Raw genomic sequence first — 8,962 nt, 5'->3', positions numbered from 1 at the left:
TATTTACTAATCATATAGCTTACCCCTTTTCTGTTGTTTTCCTTAGCAGGGGCTGACGCGGGGACTTTTGGCACATACACTAATATAGTTAGATTTGCATGTAATAGTCGGACAGTAGGATGTTTGTTTTTGTTTTAGTGGTTTATATAAGGATCCTCCTTAGGGTCTACCTTCTGCTGGTTGTTATTATAATGTATTAGAATGGTTTGACTCGATACTTTTAAAGATGTAAATAGAACTCTTTTGGCGTTAGATATATTGTGAATAGTACGCTTGTGGGTTTATCTAGTTTTATTGTTTTGAAATTTTGAGTCCTGGCGCGAGCTAGGCAGGCGTCCCGCTGATACCCTAGGGTTCGCCCTTGGGAGAAACGGGGGCGTCACAGGTGGTATCAGAGCGCCTAGGTTAGAGGACTTGGGCAAGTGGGACATACGCGGTAGGCACTAGGCATACTTGATTCTTTTAAGATGAATGTTATATTTTAAACTGAAATGCCGGAGAACTGATGAAGTAATGTTTTGTAGGTATGTATCCGGGCAGCTCGAGTGGTGCGTGACCCAGTGGCGTGGGACCGAGACCTCCGAGTGCGAGGGGCCCAGAGGATCGAGTATTGCGTAAGTGGGCGATCCGTTATCGGCAGAGGCCTGGAGAGCCTTACACTTTGTACTCCCCTTTTGGTCAGGTGTCACACCGACCCTGTAGGTGTTGGTATACGCACAGTTACCCTGACGAGGTCGTCCTGGCAGTGGACGATGAGCGACGCAGCCTGATTAGTCAGCTAGAGGAAGCCAGAGAGGTTGGCCACGGGCAGGCGATGCGCATTAGGGACTTGGAGCGGGGTCTCCGAGATGAGATGCATAGGGCGGACGCTTTACGCCGTCAATTTCAGGACACACACCAGCACCTCTTCGCTATGAAGAGGCAGCTGAAGGAGAGGGTTCGGAGTATTTCGATGGACTGCGAGGTCATACTAGATATGGCCGCGGAGGCACCGCCAAGAGCCACCGGTCCAGAGATGATGGGCGAGGTGGACACGTTAGATTCCGTTGGGAACCTGGGCCCTAGGAGAGGCGTGTAGGGTCGCTTTTGTACTTTTGTTTAGCTGGTGGATTACTTTTGTTACAACTGGCCTGACTACTCCCTTTTGTTATTTGGTCGACTGGCTAGATTTTTTGGAGCCAGTGCTTATGTGTATATTGGGTTTTGTACCGACTGGAGGTCGGGTAATTTGTAAATCTTCTGGTGTGACTTTGTAAATATATGTATATATTTGAGTATAATTTTAGAACTTATCTTTTGTATGTCTTTTATGCATAAGTTTTGTGTTCCCTCTTTTGCTTATAGTTTGGACAATAAGTATATGTTATGTTCCGATCTATAGACTTGTACCCCTAGATGGACTCCGGTGGTCCAAGTAGAGATAGGGAGCCAGGAAGAGGCTCTGAAGGAAATAATGAAAATGGGCCGGATCAAGTCGCCACAGCCATTTAACGGATGACCGATCTACTAGAGCGAATGTCAAATCAACAGGACCAGGGAAGCAGTACTGGGAATCCTGGACATAATCCGGGACATAATCCAGGTAATCATGAGGGAGAAGACTGTGCTTTAGAACGGTTCCAAAAGTTTGCACCTCCTAAGTTTATAGGTGGACCCAATCCTGACCTAGCGGAGGCCTGGATGGACCGTATGTTAGATATATTTACCGCGCTTAGGTATTCGGAGGAGCGGCAGATATCTTTTGCTGTTTTTCCGTTTGAAGGGGCCGCTCGAGGCTGGTGGAACGTGATTAAAACCAAGTGGGAGCGCGAACAAACCCCCTGGACCTGGATCAACTTTACACGGAAATTTAATGAAAAATATTTACTTCCCATTGTGCAAGAAAAACGGGAAGATGATTTTATCCGCCTGCGTCAAGGGGCATCTAGTGTGGCAGAGTACGAGACTCAGTTCACTAAGCTCTCTCGCTTTGCCCCAGAGCTGGTACTAACAGAGCAAAAGCAAATTCACCGTTTTACCCAAGGCTTAAATGTGGAGATCCAGGAAGTACTAGCGGCCGCACAGCTGGACACATTTAGTCAGGCGTTAGAAAAAGCACAGCGGATTGAGACTGCCAGGGGACAGGTTAAAGCCTTTCATTACCGGAAAAGGAGGCAACCTAGCTCGAATGATTCCGCGGTTGGACAGAGTTTGCGAAACGAGCCACTTGCTAAGATGAGTGAAGGCACAGATGGTCCACAACCTGTAAGAACTCTGAACAACTTTGGGCGAGATCAGGTAGTGCAAGAGCCCCCGAGAAGTACCCAGCGTGGAGGGTCAAGTACGGCCACTAAGCCGATCTGTGGTTTCTGTGGGGGCAATCACACCGATGAAAATTGCTGTCAAAATAGTTCGGTACGAAAATGGTTCAAATGTGGCAGCACCGAACATCTGATTGCCCGGTGCCCTAGATGCAGAAGGAAAGACTCAAACCACCAATAGAAGGGACCACAACAAAACCGACGAACGCAGGGGGAAATCGACCCAAAGGACCAGCTAGAGTATACTCAATGGGTCAACAAGAGGTGACTGACCCTTCGGCGGGTTTCGAAGGTACGCTTTGACCAAAGAATTAATTTCGAGGACGAAATTGTCCTAAGTGGGGGAGATTGTGAGGCCCCAGTCCGTTCGTAAGTTGAAATTAGGGTTATTCATTATTCGGTGTGGTGAAATTAGGGTTTTAGGGCTAAGGAGAAAACCCTAATCTTGATTAAAATTGAAAACCCTAGTTTATGTATGTATTATTATTCGTAGGTTCGAGCTATAATTTATATTCGGTGTTCTCGTGTGTGTTTTGGCATACGTAAGTTTAGGAGTTGTTTTAGTTTACAAAGGTTTAGCAAGTTTGAAATGATTAGCAAACTCTGGATTAGCAAACCTCTAGTGTTACAATTTATTAGAAAGTTTAAGTGGAGTTTTATTTATCGCCCGCCTCTTCTACATTTTCTTTATTAGAAATTTCTCCAGATAATTTTTATGAGTAAATATAGGTTTTAGATGATTTTTCTAGTATCGGTTAGTTTTTGAGAAATTAAGAACATATACCGGACGTGGGACCCACTAGTACGGAAAGTTAGGAAAAATTCGGCCAAGTAGGTTAAGTTTTGGATACTGGATTTAAAGTACCGGGTGTTATGAGATAATTAGAGGTTGCTATCTGGATTGTTATGAGAGGAAACAAAGAGATAGAGATGCATTAATTATAGTGACAAGTATCACTAAGAGATTAAGTCTTGATCCTTGACCACTATTCATCATTTTTTCCATTTGACTAAATAAACCAAAACAAAATTTGATTAAAATCATCTCCATTTCCAAGCTATTGAAGCCGGCTCTCTCTCTTGCAAGAAGAAAAGAAAACTCTCTAAATTCCTAACTCTAATCTTGCTCAAATTCAACAATCCAACCGTTTAATCTTGCAATTACTCCATAAAACCCCTTCACTTAGTGATTGGTGAAGTTGTTTGGAAGGCTAAGGTGTTGAATTGCTTCCTTCCTTGTCTTATAAGGTGAGTGACTAAGGGACTACTCTTGTCTTTCCAATAATACTTAATTAGTGACCTATGTGAATTGAAGTGGTGAGATTAGGTGTTATTTCATGATTTTGGTTGAGATTGATGACATTTTCTATTTATACTTGATTTTTCTGATTTCATGTGAGTTATATGTTGTGGCCATGTATGATAATGGGAAATGATCTAGAATGAAGCCTTGGTGTGTGAGTGGTAGTTATTTGCGGAAACTTTCCGCATTTGAACGGAAATTTCGGAAGTTAGGGTTTGAATTACCTCCTTTCTGCCCGGCACTGTTCATCATAGTTAGAGACCGAATTAGTCTTGGGTCAAAACATAAAACTTGTAGGGAATGATATTTTAGAGGTGCCTGCAAAATTTCAGGTTAATCGGAGCAGCGTAGCTTGTGAAAAGACGGAATTACTCTTGTTGTCCTGGTTTTACCCGAATTTGATAATTGCGTCTGTAATTGGATTATTTTGGTAGGGAATACTTTGGAATTGGTTGTTGAGGTCTTCTGATGAATTGTAGCCGTGTATCTTAGCTTTCGGATGATTTTGGAATCACTTGGTTTGGACTTAGGTAACCTGACTTATGATGTTTGAACCAGAATGCGGTTTGTGAACCTATTTTTGCGATTCTGGTGTGGTATATTACATTTTTGACCTAGTTACACTCGAAACTGGACTGAGTGTCCTTCTTCAACATTGTAGCCTCTTAAGTTCTGAATATACCTGCAAAATTTCCGGTCAAAAGGATCTATGTAGCCTGAGTTATGGCCAAAATAGTCGCCTCTATTCTAAACTGCGAATTCTGTCGCATTTCTGGATTTAGCTTCTGCCCTGTTTTGTCCGTTTTGATAACGTATGATTTGGGTGTTTATTCCTTCTTAAGAAATGTATATCTTGGTTTTAGTTTCGAAACGGTATAAAGTGCGTCGAAATCCGAGTTCCGTAGCTCCCGTTATGACCAAAACAAGATCGATCGTCAGAACTGCCTTTGAATCTGGACAGTTCTGACGGGTACTTTGGCACCCAATTTTCGTTCTATTCTGAGTGGATTCAGGTCTTGGCCAAAACATCAAAGTTTTAGCCTTATATCCCAGCTTTCTAATGCCTTTCGAATTTCCTGATTTAGATTTGTGAGCTGGGAGTTATGGTCCGGGAAACATACCCTGTCCGTCACTCTAAAGTGCGAATTTCTGGAACGATTTTCCATACTTTCGACCTATTTTTGTTCAGATCCGGACTTAGGTGTCTTCATGAAAATTGTAGCCCTTCCTCTTAGCTTCGCAACGGTATCTCATGTACTTTGATCTGACATTTTTAACCTAACTTTTGATCAAAACGGTTTGAGATGGCAGATTTGGCCATTTCCGTTTGCCGTTCCGCGCGCGTGCATGCGCCCATTTTGCCGTTTCCGCACTTGCACGTGCTGATTTTACCGTTTTGCTTGTTTTGGGCATGTTTTTTTTGGGCATGTTAGTGGCCGTTTGTGATAATATGTGATACAATTTTCTATTTCAGACAGTGGTGAGCTAGGCGGAGCCGGTGGGGCCCACTACTAGCGAACACGCGCGAAGTGATTTTGCTATTGTACCACTTTTGTATTTTGAGCAAGTATTCAGGCCGCTCTTGTGTGTTAGTTGTTTATGTGTTTCGATATGTATGAAGATGGTACCTAGGCGAGGGTGTACTTTATCGCACTCGACCTAAACCCTAACTTGCGCACATATTTGTACATGGCTTGTGTATATGAGCAATTTTGGAACTAAAACCCTTGAGCTTGTGGCTCGGGGTGACTTTTGAATAATTTGTGAAGTTTGTGAGTTTGGGGCCCGATCTCAATACCTAGATGGACTATTCGAGCCGGTTAGGGTTTGGTCGAAGTCAGTCCAACCTTGATTGAGGTCACCAAGTTTGTGAATCCGGTTCACCGAGTATGTGGACCAAGTTTGTGACCCGAGCTTGTGAACAAAGTTCAATTTCGTTCGCTCGAGCAAGTTTGTGAGGTGTCTGGCCAGAGAGGGTGATAAGGTGTACGGTGGGGGAACAAGTGGAGTTCTACGAACTATTATTTGTGGTCGACGGAGTGTCGGCAGGAGATCATACATGGCACATGAATTGGCTTTGGAGCCACCCGTATTCTTATTATGTGATGTTATTTTCTGCTTTTGCTTTACTCTTACTGTGTAATTGTTAATATGTGAGATTTACGCTTTTGCCCCTGTTTACTTACTAAGCATATAGCTTACCCCTTTTCTGTTGTTTTCCTTAGCAGGGGCTGACGCGGGGACCTTTGGCACATACACTAGTATAGTTAGATTTGCATGTAAAAGTCGGACAGTAGGATGTTTGTTTTTGTTTTAGTGGTTTGTATAAGGATCCTCCTTAGGGTCTACCTTCTGCTGGTTGTTATTACAATGTATTAGAGTGGTTTGACTCTATACTTTTAAAGATGTAAATAGAACTCTTTTGGCGTTAGATATATTGTGAATAGTACGCTTGTGGGTTTATCTAGTTTTATTGTTTTGAAATTTTGAGTCCTGGCGCGAGCTAGGCAGGCGTCCCGCCGATTCCCTAGGGTTCGCCCTTGGGAGAAGCGGGGGCGTCACAATCATAAACATATTTTCCAACCCACCTTTTTATATTTCCAATTACTTTATTATCTCAGATACATTACGTTACAAAAGGTGTTGCAATAATTATTTCAAATAATATTTGAAATAATACTCTATCCAAACAGGAGTGAATTATATGTTTGATCATAGTCGAAGTGAATTTTGGGGACATGAAATGAGAAGCTTGTGGTCCTTGCGGATTGACTGTTTAGTATCAACTCCTGTCAAATAAAAAATTCACATCAGGCTTTGTCAAACAATTTTCTTTTGTATAAATCTTTCCTACACCTTTAGTTTAATCTTGTATGAGCTCGTAAGTATTAATTTTTGTGATAATTAATCAAAAAATCATTCTCTTGAGATTCATGAAAAGGAATTTTAACTGTTTAGACTGTTGTATTATCGTCAAGGGTAAATTACACTTTACTCCCCTGTGGTTTAGTATTTTTGTGCATAACTTCCTATGGTTCTAAAAGTTATACATAACCTCTCATGGTTTGAATTAAAGTTTCAAAGTAACGGAATTTGCAATCCATAATGGAGTCACCTAAAATATAAAAAATACCCCTATATAAAGTTAAAAATTATTTGTTAACCACAGGAGGGTTATGTGTATATTTTGAAAACCATAAGGGGGGTTCTATGGTAAAGCATTAAACTATAAGAGGGTTATATGGTAAAATATAAAACCATACAAGGTTAGTGTATTGATGAGCTACAGCAATTGCACCTGTTAAAGAAACTAAAAGAATTATTGAAACGAGTTGAAATGGAAGAAAAAAAAATTTGTTGTTGATAAATGAACTCCAATTTGTTGACTATTAGTTATCAAATCTTGCTCTAGAATTTGGTTTGATTTTGTAGTCCAACTAATACCGTACCATGACATATCTGGAATAGTAGTAATTAGTGAAATAAAAAGACCTGTATTTATATATTTTGGTCACTTAGCCATTTTAATTTTTAAACAAGGGTAATTTGGATATTTTTTAAGATTCCGTTACGAATGATCATTTCCGTCACTTAATCAAATATGCTGAATTGCCAAATATTTCTTTTTCTTTGGAATATTTTGAGTTGAGTGCATAATCTCAGCCCCAGGCCCATATGAGCCCAGGCCCAATCTCATATGGGCCTTCTTAACATTGTGTTGTTGGATGAGTTAAAGGCGTTGGCTGTGGGCACCATTCATAAGCGCGCTTTCTTCTATAACGGCAATCAGAAAAAAAAAAGGAAAGTTTCCAAAACCTGTGTTCCTAATCCTAAGCGAATTGATTTCGATTTTTCCGTTAAAATTAAAATCAAATCCATGTCCTAACCAGATCTGGATTCTGCAATCTATATAAGAATCAGAGTTCAGAACGTTAGCTTCACATTATTCATACTAGAGTATCATTCTTGAAAAAAACCCCCTCCAAGAAAAATGCAGCAACAGCAGTTCTATTCACCTGCTCTTCATCAGCATTATCATGACTACCAAACTTATCCGTCAAGGATTCAAGAAAACATGGGAATTTACGACGGACACTATGTTTTCTTCCCCCCTCCTGATCAGACTCCTTTTTACCCTGTTCCGTCAGCTTATGGCTTCCCAGTTTATCCTCAATCCATTCAACCAGGTTACTATTCTCGAGATTTTTTTCTTCCTAGCCCTCTGCAATACTACTACGGTCATCCTCCTGCTGAAGCGATGTACTATGATCAGAATAACAATTACTATGTTAATCAAGAGCAAAACCTCCAATGGCCCCGGAGCCATCTTCAAGAATCTGATCAGGGACCGGACCTCCTCTCCCGTTTTAGCTTTGCAGCAGAAGATGAGACTGTCATACTTGATTTGGATGCGGAGGAGAACTACCCCCTTGAGAACCAGCTTGAAGAATCTGATCAGGGACGAAATATTCACTTACAATTGAGCTCGAGCTTTGCACCAAAAGATGATACTCCCCTACGTGCATTGGATGTGGAGTTCGTCAATGATGATGGAAATCTTGCCCGCTTCAGGACTTTGATTCCTGCTGATGACCCAATTGTTGAGTTCCTGCAACAATTGGTCCCAGAAGACAGGATTAGTAAAAATAGTGGTTTGCCAGAAACAACCGTCTCAGAGCATCTGAAAACCAGAAATTATCAAACACTTGCTGATCAAGAACCTGAAATTTGCGTAGTTTGCCAGTGCGAGTACGAGAATGGGGAGACAATTGGAGCTCTAGAATGCGGGCATAAGTACCATGCCGATTGCATCAAAAGGTGGTTAATGAAGAAGAATGTTTGCCCTCTTTGCAAACGTGAAGGAATTCTACAGAAAAGCTAACTGAGAATTTAAGAGCAATTCTGTTTCACAGAATCTGGGAGGCTCTCCTCCGATTTCTGGATTCTTTTTGTATTATTCTTTATTTTGTTTGGATTTGTGACATAAGTTAGGAAAGCTATGAACTTTGTTTGTTTAACTACTGTTATTGATCTATATTTGAGTTGCACAGAAATTCTTGAATTTTGTTCTTGAATTTGCAAACTAATCCCATTATTTTTAGCTTTTAAAATAGAGTTTAAGATTCTGCAATTAAATAGAGTTTAAGATTCTGCAATTGCAAATTTTTAAGGAATTTTTTGGATTTGTCATCTGATGAAGTTGCTTCCCAAATATCATCTTAAAATAGAGTTTAAGGTTCTATAATTGCAAATTTAAGGAACTTCTTGGATTAGTCATTAGTCATCATGACTTGAGAAATTATAGAGTGCTGATGTGCTACGAACCTCAAAAATTAAGGACTATTTTGGTTCTAGTTTT

The 8,962-nt window shown here is 40.8% G+C and overlaps 1 protein-coding gene across 1 annotated transcript; it reads left to right on the top strand.

Annotated features, from left to right (window-relative positions):
- The first annotated feature begins 7,594 nt into the window (after window positions 1-7,594).
- LOC113776907 (putative RING-H2 finger protein ATL21A) lies at window positions 7,595-8,485 on the top strand. Its single transcript, XM_027321955.1, has one exon. The coding sequence runs from the start codon at window positions 7,595-7,597 to the stop codon at window positions 8,483-8,485; it is 891 nt and encodes a 296-aa protein (XP_027177756.1).
- Window positions 8,486-8,962: the final 477 nt, after the last annotated feature.

Source organism: Coffea eugenioides, chromosome 7, assembly GCF_003713205.1.
Source record: "Coffea eugenioides isolate CCC68of chromosome 7, Ceug_1.0, whole genome shotgun sequence".
In the NCBI taxonomy this organism is placed as follows: Eukaryota; Viridiplantae; Streptophyta; class Magnoliopsida; order Gentianales; family Rubiaceae; genus Coffea; species Coffea eugenioides.
The sequence above is the reverse complement of the archived record's forward strand: the minus strand, read 5'-3'. Positions and strand labels throughout refer to the sequence as shown.